Below are 19,048 nucleotides of genomic sequence, written 5' to 3'. Positions count from 1 at the left end.
ATTTGCTCAGGTGGAACAAACTTAAACTTGCACCTTTTTTTAATGGTGAATTTAATGTAATTGAAAAAACAAACATTTTGTAAGTTATTGTGTAAAATAACAAAGCAAAAGACATGCTTTATTATAATAGTCCCATGATTTATTTTATTCTACTGTACTCAATGAATGACCATGGTAGTCGTGACCGCGCATCAGCGTGAACGCGCAACTCCTTTCTCCAGTGGCGGAGTTGAGCGCACTCAACGCATAGAGAAGAATAGTTTTGCTATAAGGAGGACAGAGCCGGGAGGAGTGAATGGATCAGTGCTCCAATGCATCAAACGCGCTCATTGGACACCCTCCTATATCCGCGAAAGAAACCCTACATGCCCGTTATGCCCTGCCGCGGAGGCTAGAGATTTTTGCCAAGAGAAGGGAAAACGCAGAGGACTCTGAAGTCGGGACACTCCTTCGTTTGAGTTGACTGTAACGTTAGTTCGTCTGTGCACTGTTTTCAATCTCCTGTGAGCCTAGCGTCGGAGAGGGGGGATTCAGCCAAGCAGGACAACAACTGTAGGCAAGATGCAGGGGGTTTCAGCAACAACTGGTAAGCCAACGCTTAGGCTACACATTTTACAGCTCTGAATTGTTCTGTTTCTTGTTTTGGGTGGTTTGTCTTGAAGTATCAATTTCTAGTGGCAGTATGGTGCTACAAAGTTACAACAGGGGAGAATACAAAAACGATCTCCTTTATGGCGCAAACTTGTCCTTTGTATTGTTCCCCGATACAAGTCTAACTAATGCAGTTTATGCGGGTGAGAAAGACGAACTTCAACAAACGGATTATCATTATTCGTAGGCCTACATAACAGGATATTTACCTTTCAATGAAATGTCACACACACACATCACAAAAAACGTCAAGGTCCTTGGGGAGAAGAGGGAAAATCGTCACCAAACCCCAAGTGGCAGCAGCTCTGACTTCACCATTGCCCCTGTGCCACGCATTATAAGGCATATGCTTCTCTCAGCCGTTCTCTTAGACACACACACACAGCTCAGCTCTCTAGACACGGGTGGATCGGCCATCTGGCAATTCTGGCAAATGCCAGATGGGCTACACAATTGTTTTGTTGGGTGGGCCGGTCAAAATTCACACCTAAAAATATATAAAGGTGACATGGCATACTAATCTATAATGAGCCTTTGGCTGATCATTGGGCAATAGCTGGCACTTACCAAGATGGGTTTTCTGAGCTGAGGTAACGCAAATACACATTCAAAGTCAAATGCGGTATCAGCAAAGAGACCTCCCCCGACTCGTGATCAGTTCGACAGCCAAGATCAGGATCGTAAAAAACGGAAAGGGTGCCTATAAATGCAGAAAGAGCACATTCTACATTGTCATCTCACTCAAAATGTCAAACTTTTTGTGCGGCTAAAACCATGATTTGGTCAAACAGTAAAGTGTATTATCCTCATGATCCCTGTAATGAAAGTGTCTGCCCTGCCGCTGTGCCTGCGCCCTAGATAGGGCCTGCTGCTGTGATGGTCAAGCCACTCTCATCTCCCACCATGAGCTCGAGAGAAAAATGCATTCTGATCATATAACATTTCAAAATGCAATTGCGGGAAAAGGCTTTCGAAGCTTCGTCCCCTTGTCACTGTCGAAGAGAAAAGGGTCTTAGTTTTCTGTAGGAACAGAAAACTTTCAATTTTCAGCTCAAAAGCAACTATTTTACAACCAAGATATTTGATATGGGTTTGAGATATGCGCACCAGCCATTGCAAGGGCATAGGCCTATAGATCTCGTGCTTGCAACTGCAAAGTTTGTTAGGACATTACATTTACTATTGGATGAATACATGGCTACTAGCAGTGGGTATTATATTTAGAGTTAGTGATCTAGTTAATTTGCGTTGAGTTTCCACTTCCTCAGGTTTTGAACCACAAATGAATTACCCAACATTAGTTAGTGCACATAACGATGTATGTAATTCATCTCTATGAGGAAAAAAAGGAGATTCTGGAGTCCTATTTTGACTAGGGTGACCAGATGTCCGGGGACAGTCCCCGATTTTGATGGCCTGAGCCCGGTTGGAGCTGTCCCCGAAAATGGCCCAGATTAGCCCTCAGAAGAAAAAGCAACTCTGAAGTTAAATTGAGGCCGATATCTCAATAATCAAATGATGTATCCAATGAGATTTGCATATAAAAGTGATGTCTATCCCTGTACCAAACTCTTTTGCTAACATAACCTTTTATGAGAACATTTGACCAGTGATACATTGTAACCACCGCATGAGCAACCATGCCCATGTCCAGAAAATGCATACAACAGCATAGGCTACCAAATTTAGGTGATCGTAAAATTACTAGATAGGCTAAGATTCTGTGTTATACAGTGTATTCAGACCAATGCCCCTTTTCCACATTTTGTTACATTACAGCCTTATTCTAAAATTGATTAAATATTTTTTCCCCTCATCAATCTACACACAATACCTCATAATGACAAAGCGAAAACAAGTTTTTAGACATATTTGCAAATGTTAAAAACAACAACAACAGAAATACCTGATTTACATAAGTATTCACACCCCTTTGCTATGAGACTCCAAATTGATCTCAGGTGCATCCAATATCCTTTGATCATCCTTGATTTGAGTCCACCTGTGGCCAATTCAGTTGTTTGATATGATTTAGAAATAAACACTATTGTCTCTATAAGGTCCCACAGTTCACAGTGCATCTCAGAGCAGAAACTATACCATAAAGTCCAAGAAACTGGCCGTAGATCTCTGAGATGTTGTGATGAGGGATATATCTGGGGATAGGTATAAAATCATTTCTAGTGTTGAAAGTTTCCAAGAGCACAGTGGTCTCCATCATTGGGAAATTGAAAAAAATATAGAAATACCCAGGCTGCCTTGAGCTGGCCATCCAACCAAACTGAGCAACCGGGCAAGAAGGACGTTAGTCAGGGAGGTGACCAAGAACCCAATGACCAGTCTGACAGAACTACAGAGTTCCTTGGCTGAGAAGAACCTGCCAGAAGGACAACAGTCTCTACAGCACTTCACCAATCTGGGCTTTATGGGAGAGTGGCCAGACAGAAGCCAGTCCTGAGAAAAAGGCACATGACAGCACGCCTGGAGTTTGCAAAAAGGCTATGTGAAAGACTCTGAGATCATAAGGCAAAATATTCTGTGGTCTGATGAGATAACAATTCTATGTCTGGAGAAAATTAAGGCACAGCTCATCTCCAATCTAACACCATCCTTACCGTAAAGCATGGTGGTGGCAGCATTATGCTATTGGGATGCTTTTCAGCGACAGGGACTGGGAGACTAGTAAGGTTAGAGGGAACAATGAATGGAGCTAAATACAGGCACATCCTTGATGAGGACCTGCTTCAGAGTGCAAACGACCTTAGACTGGGCCAAAGAGTTACTTTCCAACAGGTCAATGACCCCAAGCATACAGCCAAAGCAACACTTGAATGGCTTCAGAACAAGAATGTGAAAGTCCTTGAGTGGCCCAGCCAAAGCCCAGACTTGAGTCCCATTGAAAATCTGTGGAAAGACTTTAAGATTTCTGTTCACTGCCGCTCCCCATCTAACTTAACAGAGCTTGAGAAAATCTGCAAGGAAGAATGGGAGCAAATCCACAAATCCAGATGTGCAAAGCTGATACAGACATACCCAAGATGACTCAAAGCTGTAATCGCCGCCAAAGATGCTTCTACAAAGAATTGACTCGGGTGTGAATATTTATGTGAATACTTATGTAAACGAGAGAGTTCTGTATTTCATTGTCTATAAATTTGATCGTTTTCACTTTGCCATAATGGAGTATTGTGTCACGGCACACTCAGTGATGTGGCTGGTGTGGATATAAAATGCCAGGGCCGAATTCTTGTCCCAGTCCGCCTCTGCCAAGACATTAATATATTCTTTGTTGTAAAGTCCCCTCCTCATTTTATCCTATGTGTTTTGTCTGATGATGATTATTAGGCTACAGGGAAATAGTTGTCTTGAATGGAGGGAGGAGGAGGATGTTTGAGATGAGGATGTTTATATGACATGTAACTGGGGGACAGGATGTTCAGGGTACATATAGACTGAGATATGACAAGTGTGATGAAGATGGTGATCATGAGAGGCCAATAACTGATACTTGTAGAGAGGAGTTGGATTCTGATGTGTGCTGTTGAAGATTATGAAGCCAGTAAATAGGGGTGATGATAATGATCACAATTAATTATAATAATGATGATCATGATAACGTTCAATGATATGCAGGCTGCTATCTGGTGTGCAGGATGTAATCAGAGGGGAGTCAGAGGCTGAGGCTGATACGTGGTGTGTGTATGAAGACTAGTGTTCTAATGCTCTGCTCCATGTGAATCCCTCATGGTGATGAATATGATTAGACTGGAGGAGAGTGTCTGCAGACAGAATCTAGGAGAGGATCGCCTGGCCTCAGGATCGCCTGGCCTCAGGAATGAGATGACTAGATAGGAGAGGGGAAGGGAGAGGGAGCGAGAGGGAGGGGGAGTGGGAGAGAAAGAGAGAGTGAGTATGTAAACTCAACAAAAAAAGAAACGTCCTCTCACTGTCAAATGTGTTTATTTTCAGCAAACTTAACATTTGTAAATATTTGTATGAACATAACAAGATTCAACAACTGAGACATAAACTGAAGTTCCACGGACATGTGACTAACAGAAATGGAATAATGTGTCCCTGAACAAAGGGGGGGTCAAAATCAAAAGTAACAGTCAGTATCTGGTGTGGCCACCAGCTGCATTAAGTACTGCAGTGCATCTCCTCATCATGGACTGCACCAGATTTGCCAGTTCTTGCCGTGAGATGTTACCCCACTCTTCCAACAAGGCGCCCGCAAGTTCCCGGACATTTCTGGGGGGAATGGCCCTAGCCCTCACCCTCCGATCCAACAGGACCCAGAAGTGCTCAATGGGACTGAGATCCGGGCTCTTTGCTGGCCATGGCAAAACACTGACTTTCCTGTCGTGCAGGAAATCACGCACAGAACGAGCAGTATGGCTGGTGGCATTGTCATGCTGGAGGGTCATGTCAGGATGAGCGTGCAGGAAGGGTACCACATGAGGGAGGAGGATGTCTTCCCTGTAACGCACAGCATTGAGATTGCCTGCAATGACAACAAGCTCAGTCCGATGATGCTGTGACACACCGCCCCAGACCATGACGGACCCTCCACCTCCAAATCGATCCTGCTCCAGAGAACAGGCCTCGGTGTAACGCTCATTCCTTTGACGATAAACGCGAATCCGACCATCACCCCTGGTGAGGCAAAACTGCGACTCGTCAGTGAAGAGCACTTTTTGCCAGTCCTGTCTGGTCCAGCGACGGTGGGTTTGTGCCCATAGGCGATGTTGTTGCCGGTGATGTCTGGTGAGGACCTGCCTTACAACAGGCCTACAAGCCCTCAGTCCAGCCTCTCTCAGCCTATTTGTTGAGAGTCTGAGCACTGATGGAGGGATTGTGCGTTCCTGGTGTAACTCGGGCAGTTGTTGTTGCCATCCTGTGCAGGTGTTGTTACACGTGGTCTGCCACTGCGAGGGCGATCAGCTGTCCGTCCTGTCTCCCTGTAGCGCTGTCTTAGGCGTCTCACAGTACGGACATTGCAATTTATTGCCCTGGCCACATCTGCAGTCCTCATGCCTCCTTGCAGCATGACTAAGGCACGTTCAAGCAGGTGAGCAGGGACCCTGGGCATCTTTCTTTTGGCGTTTTTCAGAGTCAGTAGAAAGGCCTCTTTAGTGTCCTAAGAATTCATAACTGTGACCTTAATTGCCTACCGTCTGTAAGCTGTTAGTGTCTTAACGACCGTTCCACATGTGCATGTTCATTAATTGTTTATGATTCATCGAACAACCATGGGAAACAGTGTTTAACCCTTTACAATGAAGATCTGTGAAGTTATTTGGATTTTTACGAATTATCTTTGAAAAACAGTGTCCTGAAAAGGGACGTTTATTTTTTTGCTGAGTTTATGTGTGTGTATGCGCGTGTCAATGTACGTGTGAGACATTTGTTCTCAGTCTGTTAATATAGAATTGTGTAGAGAGCAGGGGCGAAAATCTGATATCAACTTTGGAGGGGACAATTACATGAAATTTTCTCAAGAGCAATTCATGAGGGGGACACCAAAAGTAGTGCTGTAACACATAGCCTACATTGTAATATGGTAAATGTATATTGAGGAACCAAAGAAATAAGGTGTTTGCCGTACTCCTAACTACCGGTACCCAAAACTACACAACTAATCACAACAGCAATACCATTGCCTTTAACAAATCTAGGTTCAGTCACCAGTTTAAGTTGAGAGTGGGGGTATCCATTGCATTTTCCAATTATGTTCCTATTTTACAAGTAAAAAACATTGAGAACCTTTCATAGTGTTGCCAAACAAAGACTCAACAAACTTACCTGAGACTCCCTGTCTCTGCCAGTCTGTCCCTGCATATCTGTCCCCAACTCTGCTGTCTGTGTGCCATCTGTTGCCTGCTCTGCCTAATGACATCATTGTGAAACATTTCCATTAGAATTTCATTTATTTCTTATGAACATTTTATCAACTAGTCTTTGAGATATTAAGCTACTAGGGTTCTTACTTTGCGTTTTGGTGTACTGAAAAATACTCTGTCTGTCTTTTATTTTTCTGCCATTTTTCTACCTGGCTGGCTGGCTACACACACACAGTGTGTAGGTTATTTACAGTAGTAGATGGGCTTCTATCATCTTATCTTTTATCATTCTATTTGGGCTTCGATCTAAAAGGTAGCTAGCAAATGTGAAACGGATTAAAATGACAAGAGTTGACAGCTGTATGAGTTCACCATTTACACAACATATGCTGTAACCTTTTGTAATTTTAATAGTTTGTTTCATATTGGCTGGCTTCCAACAATAGCTGAATTTGCAAAGCTAGCGAGCACCAATTCCGTTTCAATGGTGTTTGCTATAATCTTTGCTACCCGGGTTAAATAAAGGTGAAATAAAATAAATAAATAATAGTTCCCTTGCGACAATTTAGCTTTTGCAACGAGACCATTAAATATATTTAAGACAATGGTAGAAGAGAGTGTAGTTCAGTTTGGACTTCATTTTATCGCTAACCTTATCACAGGGACTTTGAAGCACTAACTTACATCATCTGCATGCTGATCTTGGAATAAATTCACGATAGCAAAGATTCCATCTTTGACGAGGCCACATAAACGGAATAATTACTAGCTAGCTTAATAGTTAATATTTGCCCGCTAGCTCTGCATATTCAGCTAGTGTGTGTGCGCGATTGACTGGATTAACCTCACGTCAGTTACGTTCATTGAGTGCCTTTCAGACAGTGGATAACACCCCTCTGTTACCTTGCCAACTAAGGAACTGGCAGTGGATCAAACCATTGTGAGGCAAAGGGTGGGGGGGTCGCAATCTTTTGAAACTTAAAAACGCGCTATTAAGTGTCTATAATCAGCACAATTGCTTTCATTGCGTATTATTAATATTATTTAAATTACATAGTTATGTTTCAGTGATATATTGGGGGGGGACAAATCATATTTTTCCCAGGATGGGGGGGTCATGTCCCCCCCGTCCCCCCCGGGATTTCCGCCCCTGGTAGAGAGTTAACTACAGTGGTGTGATCACACAGTTGCCACAGGTACCCAGACAGCCACTGACTTAACAGTTAAAGGCAATGTCCTCTACCTGTTAAGGTCTTTTGCATGGGTTTATTTGAAATATCTTGGTCATTTTGCCTTTAAGAGTGTCAATCATTGGGCCAAAGTGCACACTAAACCAAAAAGAGTTTGAGAACCATAGAACCATACCATTCTAATGATATTAGAAAACTAAATCTTAGCATAGTCATAGAGATGAAACGATATACTGTAGGTCTTAGAAAGATATGTACTAAATGGGAGACAGTCAGAGAGAGATGGATGGAGAGAAAGATGGAGAGAGAGTGATTGTCACGGGCTGGCTCAAGAAAGCAGGAGAGGTAGAGTCAGGCGCAGGAGACAGAGAATTCTTGACCACACTTCTTTATTCAAGAAAATGGATGTGGTCGCCAAAAAATAGGGACGCAGCCCTTAAATACTTCTGCGGTGGTGAACACAATGAAACCAACCACAGGCAGAGGAAAACCAGCACACGTTCCTCAAGCACATAAACCGGACAAGAAACACAATCACGCACAAACACAGACATCCTACGCTAAACTAAATAACCCCCCCCTACTAATGACTAACCCAAAACAGGTGCGTGCCTACCTAGACCTAACCAACAGAAAGTGAAACAAAAAAGGATCGATGGCAGCTAGTAGGCCGGCGACGACGACCGCCGAGCTCCGCCCGGCCGAGGAGGGGCGCCACCATCCGTCGGTGTCGTGACAGTGATAGTGTTGATTGGACAATAACAAAGGTTGTTGGGGTGGTGAACTGTAGAGAGTGTGTTTGTTGGTGGTCTCTGGGGAGGGATCGATTGGCTCTCCTCCCGGCTGCCTTCCGCCAGTCTGTCTTCTTTCTCCCACAGTTCTCTCCCTCCTACATATCTCTCTCCCTCTCTCAGACCTCCAGACATTCTCTTTTTCAGACCTCTCTCTTTCAGATCTCCCCTTTCTCTCTCTTCCACACTCTCCTTGTCTTATGCTTAGCAGCTTTCAAATGAAATAAGATTTTTATGATGTTGGCAGTTTTTGCGGACATTACTGTAGTGTTTATTGTAGTGTTTTTGCAGACTGTAGTATTTACAATAGTATTCTACAATATACTACAACATTTTATAGTAAGTATTTCACATGATCGAGGATACTACAGTGTGTAGTATATTTAAGCAATAAGGCACAAGAGGCAGTACTGTATCATGAATACAGTCATATGTAAATGGCCTTGTTCAGCCCAATGGCGAGCAATAATGAATGACACATTTTCATAAAAAACTTTATTTTAATAAGTAAATTCATACAAATTCATAGTCCGGACAGACATCTGGTCGTTGGTTATTTTGGTCATGTTGCTACAAACGTTAATTATTTTTGCAGAGTTGCTATGGAAAAAGACTGGTTATCCATTCGAACAAAAATGGTTGCTATCAAATCAAATCAAATTTTATGGGTCACATACACATGGTTAGCAGATGTTAATGTGAGTGTAGCGAAATGCTTGTGCTTCAAGTTCAGTAATATCTAACAAGTAATCGAACAAATTCACAATGACTACCTTATACACTCAATGTATTAAAGTGGCCAGAGATTTGAGTCTATATGTTGGCAACAGCCACTCTATGTTAGAGATGGCTGTTTAACAGTCTGATGGCCTTTTTAGATAGAAGCTATTTTTCAGTCTCTCGGTCACAGCTTTGATGCACCTGTACTGACCTCACCTTCTGGATGATAACGGGGTGAACAGGCAGTGGCTCGGGTGGTTGTTGTACTTGATGATCTTTTTGGCCTTCCTGTGACATCGGGTGCCGTAGGTGTCCTGGAGGGCAGGTAGTCTGCCCCCGGTGATGCGTTGTGCAGACCACACTACCCTCTGAAAAGTCTTGCGGTTGTGGGCAGAGTAGTTGCCGTACCAGGCGGTGATACAGCCCGACAGGATGCTCTCGATTGTGCATCTGTAAAAGTTTGTGAGTGCTTTCGGTGACAAGCCAAATTTCTTCAGCCTCTTGAGGTTGAAGAGGCGCTGTTGCGCCTTCTTCACCACACTGTCTCTGTGGGTGGACCATTTCAGTTTGTCCGTGATGTGTACGCCGAGGAACTTAAAACTTTACACCTTTTCCACTACTGTCCTGTCGATGTGGACAGGGGGGTTGCTCCCTCTGCTGTTTCCTGAAGTCCACAATCATCTTTGTTTTGTTGACGTTGATTGAGAGGTTATTATTTTGCCAAAGCAGCAGCTACTTGATGTGGAATAGAGTTCCATGTAGTCATGGCTCTATGTAGTACTGTGTGCCTCCCATAGTCTGTTCTGGACTTGGGGACTGTGAAGAGACATCTTGTGGCATGTCTTGTGAGTAGAGGTCGACCGATTATGATTTTTCAACACCGATACCGATTATTGGAGGACCAAAAAAGCCGATGCCGATTAATCGGCCAATTATTATTGTGATTTTTTAATTTTTTATGTGTATATATATATATACACACACACACACACACACACACACACACACAGCTCTGAAGTGACAACGATACTGAAGAGTCTGCTTAGGAGACAAATACTCTCAACTGTTTGAATAATAAAAATAGAGTTTAAGTTACCTGTGATGAATGCTGAAAACAAAAACTGTAATTTCTATATGCAGGAAATCCTATTTTAATAATGGGCATGGTAAGAATTGACTACCAAAGTGCGAGTCATAATTCCCATGACACCTTCTAGCAAAATCTGAAAAGCGGTTCCTTCATTTATTCCATAGGATATTTTTAGATTAACTTAAAATAAGGTCTGTGTTTGGTTTAGGCTTACACCACCTTGCCAATTTTATAACTGTGTAGATATCCATAGGATATAACTCTGGTCAATATAAGCAAAGATACATTTTTTTGTGGAGTGGATTTATGAAAATATGTTGACAAACATTACCTAGTGAGATTTACACGGTTATTAAAACACCGAGGCGGTTTAAGCACAAAACACAGACCTTATTTGAAGTAGATCAAGACATTCTCTATGGAAGACATGAACAGTAAAATAACGAAGGAACCCCTTTCAAGTTCAGCCGCAAGTTATTAAAGGAATTATGACGCGTCGACTATTTCTCTCTAAACCATATACCTTTGACTATTACGAGCCTGCTGCTGCCTACCACCGCTCAGTCATACTGCTCTATCAAATATCAAATCATAGACTTAACTATAATATAATAAACCTTAGGTCATTAATATGGTCAAATCCGGAAACTATCATCCTTTCACTGACATACGGAACCGTTCCGTATTTTATCTAACGGGTGCCATCCATAAGTCTAAATATTCCTGTTACATCGCACAACCTACAATGTTATTTCATAGTTCCGTAAAATTCTGGCAAATTAGTTTGCAACGAGCCAGATTCTGTATACCCTGATTCTGCGTGCAACGAACGCAAGAGAACTGACACAATTTCACCTGGTTAATATTGCCTGCTAACCTGGATTTCTTTTAGCTAAATATGCAGGTTTAAAAATATATACTTCTGTGTATTGATTTTAACCTCTCTAGGGTAGGGGGCAGTATTTGCACGGCCGGATAAAAAACGTACCCGATTTAATCTGGTCATTACTACTGCCCAGAAACTAGAATATGCATATAATTGTTTGATTTGGATAGAAAACACCCTAAAGTTTCTAAAACTGTTTGAATGGTGTCTGTGAGTATAACAGAACTCATATGGCAGGCCAAAACCTGAGAAGATTCCTTACAGGAAGTGCCCTCTCTGACCATTTCTTGGCCTTCTACACTCTCTTTATTGAAAACTGAGGATCTCTGCTGTAACGTGACACTTCCTACGGCTCCCATAGGCTCTCAGAAGGCGGCAGAACGTTGAATGATGACTTTGCAGCCCATTGCTGAAAAACAGTAGCGCATTTGGATAGTGGTCGATCAGAGAACAATGAGACTGGGGGCACGTGCATGAGACGACTCCATGTTTTTATTTTTTCGTCTTTGAACGAAAACAGGGTTTCCCGGTCGGAATATTATCGTTTTTTTTACGAGAAAAATCGCATAAAAATTGATTTTAAACAGCGGTTGACATGCTTCGAAGTACGGTAATGGAATATTTAGAATTTTTTTGTCACGAAACGCGTCGGGCACGTCACCCTTCGTCACCCTTCGGATAGTGTCTTGAACGCACGAACAAAACAGAGGATATTTGAACATAACTATGGATTATTTTGAACCAAACCAACATTTGTTATTGAAGTGGAAGTCCTGGGAGTGCATTCTGACGAAGAAAAGCAAAGGTAATCCAATTTTTCTTATAGTAAATCTGAGTTTGGAGAGTGCCAAACTTGGTGGGTGTCAAAATAGCTAGCCCGTGATGGCGAGTAATCTACTCAGAATATTGCAAAATGTGCTTTTGCCGAAAAGCTATTTTAAAATCGGACATAGCGATTGCATAAAGGAGTTCTGTATCTATAATTCTTAAAATAATTATGTTTTTTGTTAACGTTTATCGTGAGTAATTTAGTAAATTCACCGGAAGTTTGAGGTGGGTATGCTAGTTCTGAACGTCACATGCTAATGTAAAAAGCTGTTTTTTTATATAAATATGAACTTGATTGAACAAAACATGCATGTATTGTATAACATAATGTCCTAGGAGTGTCATCTGATGAAGATCATCAAAGGTTAGTGCTGCATTTAGCTGTGGTTTGGGTTTATGTGACATTATATGCTAGCTTGAAAAATGGTGTCTGATTATTTCTGGCTGGGTACTCTGCTGACATAATCTAATGTTTTGCTTTCGTTGTAAAGCCTTTTTGAAATCAGACAGTGTGGTTAGATTAACGAGAGTCTTGTCTTTAAAATGGTGTAAAATAGTCATATGTTTGAGAAATTGAAGTAATAGCATTTCTAAGGTATTTGAATATCGCGCCACGGGATTCCACTGGCTGTTGAGTAGGTGGGACGATTTCGTCCCACATACCCTAGAGAGGTTAAGAAAGGCATTGATGTTTATGGTTAGGTACAGTCGTGCAAATGCAAATGCGCTTTTGTTAAATCATCCCCGTTTGGCGAAGTCTGCTGTCTTCGTTAGGAAGAAATTGACTTCACAGTTCGCAACAAGCCAGGTGGCCCAAACTGCTGTATATAAGCTTGACTATGTTTGCAAGAGAAGTGACACATTTTCCGTAGTTAAAAGAAATTCATGTTAGCAGGCAATATTAACTAAATATGCAGGTTTAAAAATATATACTTGTGTATTGATTTTAAGAAAGACATTGATGTTTATGGTTAGGTACACGTCGGAGCAAAGACAGTCCTCTTTTGTGAATGCGCACCACATCGATTATATGCAAAGCAGGACAGGCTAGATAAACTAGTAATATCATCAACCATGTGTAGTTAACTAGTGTTTATGATTGATTGATTGTTTTTTTATAACATAAGTTTAATGCTAGCTAGCAACTTACCTTGGCAATGTAAAGCAGGTGGTTAGAGCGTTGGGCTAGTTAACGTAAGGTTGCATCCCCAAGCTGACAAGGTAAAAATCTGTCGTTCTGCCCCTGAACAAGGCAGTTAACCCACCGTTCCTAGGCCGTCATTGAAAATAAGAATGTGTTCTTTAACTGACTTGCCTAGTTAAATAAAGGTAAAAAAAACCCCATATATATATATATATATATATATTTTTTAAATCGGCAAATCGGTGACCAAAAATACCGATTACCGATTGTTATGAAAACTTGAAATCGGCCCTAATTAATCGGCCATTCCGATTAATTGGTCGACCTCTACTTGTGAGGTATGCATGATTATCTGAGCTGTGTGCCAGTAGTTTAGAAAGACAGCTCGGTGCATTCAACATGTCAATACCTCTCATAAATAAAAGTAGTGATGAAGTCAATCTCTCCTCCACTTTCAGCCAGGATAGATTGACATGCATATTATTAATATTAGGTCTCTGTGTACATCCAAGGGCCAGCCGTGCTGCCCTGTTCTGAGCCAATTGCAATTTTCCTAAGTCCTTTTTTGTGGCACCTGACCACACAACGGAACAGTAGTCAACGTGCGACAAAACTAGGGCCTGTAGGACCTGCCTTGTTAATAGTGTTGTTAAGAAGGCAGAGCATAACTTTATTATAGAGGAGCAACCAGACGCTGCAATGTTGAATGCACCGAGCTGTCTGTCTAAACTACTGGCACACAGCTCAGACACCCATGCATACCCCACAAGACATGCCACAAGAGGTCTCTTCACAGTCCCCAAGTCCAGAACAGACTATGGTATCGTTTGCAAATGTGATTATTGAGTTGGATGCGTGTGTGGCCATGCAGTCATGGGTAAACAGGGAGTACAGGAGAGGGCTGAGAATGCACCCTTGTGGGGCCCCAGTTTTGAGGATCAGCGGGGTCGAGATGTTGTTTCCTACCCTCACCACCTGGGGGCGGCCTGTCAGAAAGTCCAGGACCCAGTTGCACAGGGCGGGGTCGAGACCCAGGGTCTCGAGTTTAATGATGAGTTTGGAGGGTACTATGGTGTTAAATGCTGAGCTGTAGTCAATGAACAGCATTCTTACATAGGTATTCCTCTTGTCCAGATGGGATAGGGCAGTGTGCAGTGGGATGGCGATTGCGTTGTCTGTGGACCTATAGGGGTGGTAAGCAAATTGGAGTGGGTCTAGGGTATCAGGTAGGGTGGAGGTGATATCATCCTTGACTAGTCTCTCAAAGCACTTCATGATGACAGAAGTGAGTGCTACGGGGCGATAGTCATGCAAGGGTTAACATGTTTAAACGTTTTACTCACGTTGGCCACGGTGAAGGAGAGCCCACAGGCTTTGGTAGCGGGCCGTGTCAGTGGCACTGTATTGTCCTCAAAGCGAGCAAAGAAGTTGTTTAATATGTGTGGGAGCAAGACGTCGATGTCCGCTACAGGGCTGGTTTTCCTTTTGGAATCCATGATTGACTGTAGACCCTGCCACATACGTCTCATGTTTGAGCCGTTGAATTGCGACTCTACTTTGTCTCTATACTGACGCTTTGCTTGTTTGATTGCCTTGCGGAGGGAATAGCTACACTCTTTGTATTCGGTCATCTTTCCAATCGCCTTGCCATGATTAAAAGCAGTGGTTTGCGCTTTCAGTTTTGCACAAATGCTGCCATCAAACCACGGTTTCTGGTTAGGGAAGGTTTTAATATTCACAGTGGGTACAACATCATCGATGCACATGCTAATAATCTTGCTCACCAAGTCAGCGTATACGTCAATGTTGTTGTCTGAGGCTACCCGGAATATATCGCAGTCCATGTGATCGAAGCAATCTTGAAGCATGGAATCCAATTGGTCAGACCAGCGTTGGATAGACCTGAGCATGGGCGTTTCCTGTTTTAGTTTCTGTCTATAGGCTGGGAGCAACAAAATGGAGTCATGTTCAAATTTGCCCGAAGGGAGGGCGGTGGAGGGCTTTGTATGCATCGCGGATGTTAGAGTAGCAATGGTCCAGGATGCTACCAGCTCGTGTCGCGCATTCGATATGCTGATAGAATTTAGGAAGCCTTGTTCTCAGAGTAGCTTTGTTAAAATCCCCAGCTACAATAATTACATCCTCAGGTTATATGCTTTCCAGTTTACATAGAGTCCAGTGAAGTTCCTTCAGGGCCGTCGAGGTGTCTGCTTGGGGGGGATATACACGGCTGTGACTATAATCGAAGAGAATTCTCTTGGTCGATATTGCGGTCGGCATTTGATTGTAAGGAATTCTAGGTCAGGTGAACAAAAGGACTTGAGTTCCTGAATGTTGTTATAATTACACCATGAGTCATTAATCATAAGGCATACACCCCCGCCCTACTTCTTACCAGAGAGATGTTTAAAGAACCGGTTGGCTGTACTGACTCTGACAACATATCTCGAGTGAGCCATGATTCCGCAAAACAGAGAATGTTACAATGTCTCTCTGGAAGGCAACTCGTGCCCTAATTCTGTCCACCTTGTTGTCTAGAGATTGGACATTGGCGAGTAATATGCCCGGAAGCGGTAGATGGTGTGCTCGCCTTCTAAGTCTGACCAGTAGGCCGCTCCGTCTGCCTCTCCTGCGGCGACCGCATTGTTTTGAGTCAGGCTCTGAGATAAGATCCCATGTCCAGGGTGGAGGTCCGAACAAAGGATCCGCTTCGGGAAAGTCGTCTTCCTGGTCGTAATGTTTGTAGGTTGACGTCACTTTTATATCCAGTAGTTCTTCCCGCTGTATGTAATAACACTTGAGATTTTCTGGGCTAACAATGTAAGAAATTATACATAAAAAAACAAATTATTGCATAGTTTCCTAAGGACCCAAAGTGAGGCGACCATCTCTGTCGGCGCCATTGTGTAACCACTAACGTTCTCGTCACTTTCTAGCTAGCTAGCCAACTTCAGCTAACTCAGTCACCTCAAACATTACACCTGGAATGACTAGCTGCATTTTTGTTTGTTTTGAGTGTTTTTTTCTAATTGCATTTACTTGGATATGTCCATGATAATTACATTAACGCGGGATTTCACCTGCCGTATATTAACCCCCGCTGTACCAAACTAAATTAACCTGTTGAGTACAGACGTTCCGCTAGCGGAACCCCGTTCTGCCTGCGGAACCCCTAGCCAACAGCCAATGGCATCACACGGCGCGAAATACAAAACCAACGAAAATACCACAATTAAATTTTCTCAAACAATCAACTATTTTACACCATTTTAAAGACGACTCTCGTTAATCTAACCACATTGTCCGATTTCAAAAAGGCTTTACAGCGAAAGCAAAACATTAGATTATGTTAGGAGCGTACATAGACACAAATAATCACACAGCCATTTTCCAAGCAAGCATATATGTCACATAAACCCAAACCACAGCTAAATGCAGAACTAACCTTTGATGATCTTCATCAGATGACACTCCTAGGACATTATGTTATACAATACATGCATGTTTTGTTCAATCAAGTTCATATTTATATCAAAAACCAGCTTTTTACATTAGCATGTGATGTTCATAACTAGCATACCCACTGAAAACTTCTGGTGAATTTACTAAATTACTCATGATAAACGTTGACAAAATACATAACAATTATTTTAAGAATTATAGATACAGAACTCCTTCATGCAATGGCGGTGTCAGATTTTAAAATAGCTTTTCGGCGAAAGCACATTTTGCAATATTCTGAGTACATAGCTCGGCCATCACAGCTAGCTATTTTGACACCCACCAAGTTTGGGGCTCACTAAACTCACAATTACTATTAGAAAAATAGGATTACCTTTGCTGTTCTTCGTCAGAATGCACTCCCAGGACTTCTACTTCAACAACAAATGTTGTTTTGGTTCCAAATAATCCATAGTTATATTCAAATAGCTCCGTTTTGTTCGTGCGTTCAGGTCACTATCCGAAGGGTGACGCGCGAGCGCATTTCATGACAAAACATTTCAAAATATTCCATTACCGTACTTAGAAGCATGTCAAACGCTGTTTAAAATCAATTTTTATGCTATTTTTCTCGTAAAATAGCGATAATATTCCGACCGGGCAACGTTGTATTGATTCAAAGGCTGAAAGAAAGAAATGGAGTAGTCTCGTGAATGCGCATCTCAGTCTCACTGTCCCCAGGCTGACCACTTACAAATTCTGCTGCTGTTCTTTGCCCAGAGACAGCAGACACCCCATTCCACTTTCTGGCGGCTTTAGAGAGCGAATGGAAGCCTTAGAAAATGTCATGTTACAGCACAGATGCTGTATTTTCGATAAAGATGCAACAGAAGGACAACAAATTGTCAGACAGGGCACTTCCTGTATGGAATCTTCTCAGGTTTTGGCCTGCCATATGAGTTCTGTTATACTCACAGACACCATTCAAACACTTTTAGAAACTTTAGAGTGTTTTCTATCCAAATCTACTAATTATATGCATATTCTAGTTTCTGGGCAGGAGTAGTAACCAGATTAAATCGGGTACGTTTTTTTATCCGGCCGTGAAAATACTGCCCCCTATCCCAAAGAAGTTAAGAATATAACCAAATGTAGAATAGAACCAAGGGGAAATCATGTGTGAGTTGTGTGATAAATACAATAGATGATTCAGAAAGCAACATGAACAGCAGGTAGCCTAGTGGTTAGAGTGTTGGGCCAGTAACTGAAAGGTTGCTGGATCAAATCCCTGAGCTGACAATGTAAAAATCTGTCATTCTGCCCCTGAATAAGGCAGTTAACCCACTATTCCCCGGTAGGCTGTCATTGTAAATAAGAAATTGTTCTTAACTCACTTGCCTAGTTAAATAAAGTTTACATTTAAAAATGATGGTACTATTAGCAGACACGGAGTGTCTGTGACAGCCAATATGGCTTGGAACACTGCCGTTTTATAATATGAAATGGGTTGTTTGGATCCTGGATGGTGATTGTTGTTTGATTTCAGGGAGTTATTCACCTCAATCCACAGGTAATGCCTGTTAAAGGGGAATGGAAACACTAGCCTTTAGAACACCAGCTAACTCTAACTGTAAATCGCCATATTGGCATTGTTGCATCACTGACAGGAGAGTTTTGGAATTCCTGAATTAACTGAGACCATGACCTCTGTGTGCATTATGAGCATAATTTGATGGTGCCAAACCATATATGAAACCATGATACATATTTTGAAAGATGAGAAACAGCCCTTTAAAATGCTATGACATACAATAGCACCACATAAATGAATTGTAATCAGTCAAGAAGAAAGTCCTGTGAAAATGTGTATCTTATACAAAAATCTGAAATCAGAATAGTACTACCTTTTACTGTAAAATCTGACATAGCGATTGCATAAAGGAGTTCTGTATCTATAATTCTTAAAATAATTGTTATGTATTTTGTCAACGTTTATCATGAGTAATTTTGTAAATTCACCGGAAGTTTTGGGTGGGAATGCTAGTTATGAACATCACATACTAATGTAAAAAGCTGTTTTTTGATATAAATATGAACTTGATTGAACAAAACATGCATGTATTGTATAACATAATGTCCTAGGAGTGTCAACTGATGAAGATCATCAAAGGTTAGTGCTGCATTTAGCTGTGTTTTGTGTTTTTGTGACATATATGCTTGCTTGAGAAATGGCTGTGTGGTTATTTGTGTCTATGTACTCACCTAACATAATCTAATGTTTTGCTTTCGTTGTAAAGCCTTTTTGAAATCGGACAATGTGGTTAGATTAACGGGAGTCTTATCTTTCAAATGGTGTAAAATAGTCGTATGTTTGAAATATTGAAATTATTGCATTTTTGAGGTATTTGTATTTCGTGCCAAGCGATTCCACTGGCTGTTGAATAGAGCGTCCCACCTAGCCCAT

General features: G+C 41.9%; 1 protein-coding gene across 2 annotated transcripts in view; it reads left to right on the top strand.

The window, feature by feature from the left end:
- The first annotated feature begins 234 nt into the window (after positions 1-234).
- The window catches only part of LOC106571892 (FYVE, RhoGEF and PH domain-containing protein 3), a 109,075-nt gene continuing 90,261 nt past the window's right edge, over positions 235-19,048 (top strand). Inside the window, exon 1 of one of the 2 annotated variants that reach the window (XM_014145424.2) lies at positions 235-586. In XM_014145424.2, the coding sequence (XP_014000899.1) occupies positions 562-586 (25 nt within the window). In that variant the 5' untranslated portion in view covers positions 235-561. The remainder of the gene's footprint in view (positions 587-19,048) is intronic. The other variant, XM_014145423.2, reaches the window with a different exon arrangement.

This window comes from Salmo salar, chromosome ssa15 (assembly GCF_905237065.1).
Source record: "Salmo salar chromosome ssa15, Ssal_v3.1, whole genome shotgun sequence".
Taxonomy (NCBI): Eukaryota; Metazoa; Chordata; class Actinopteri; order Salmoniformes; family Salmonidae; genus Salmo; species Salmo salar.
Note: the sequence above shows the minus strand (reverse complement) of the source record. Positions and strands in the feature narration are given on the sequence as shown.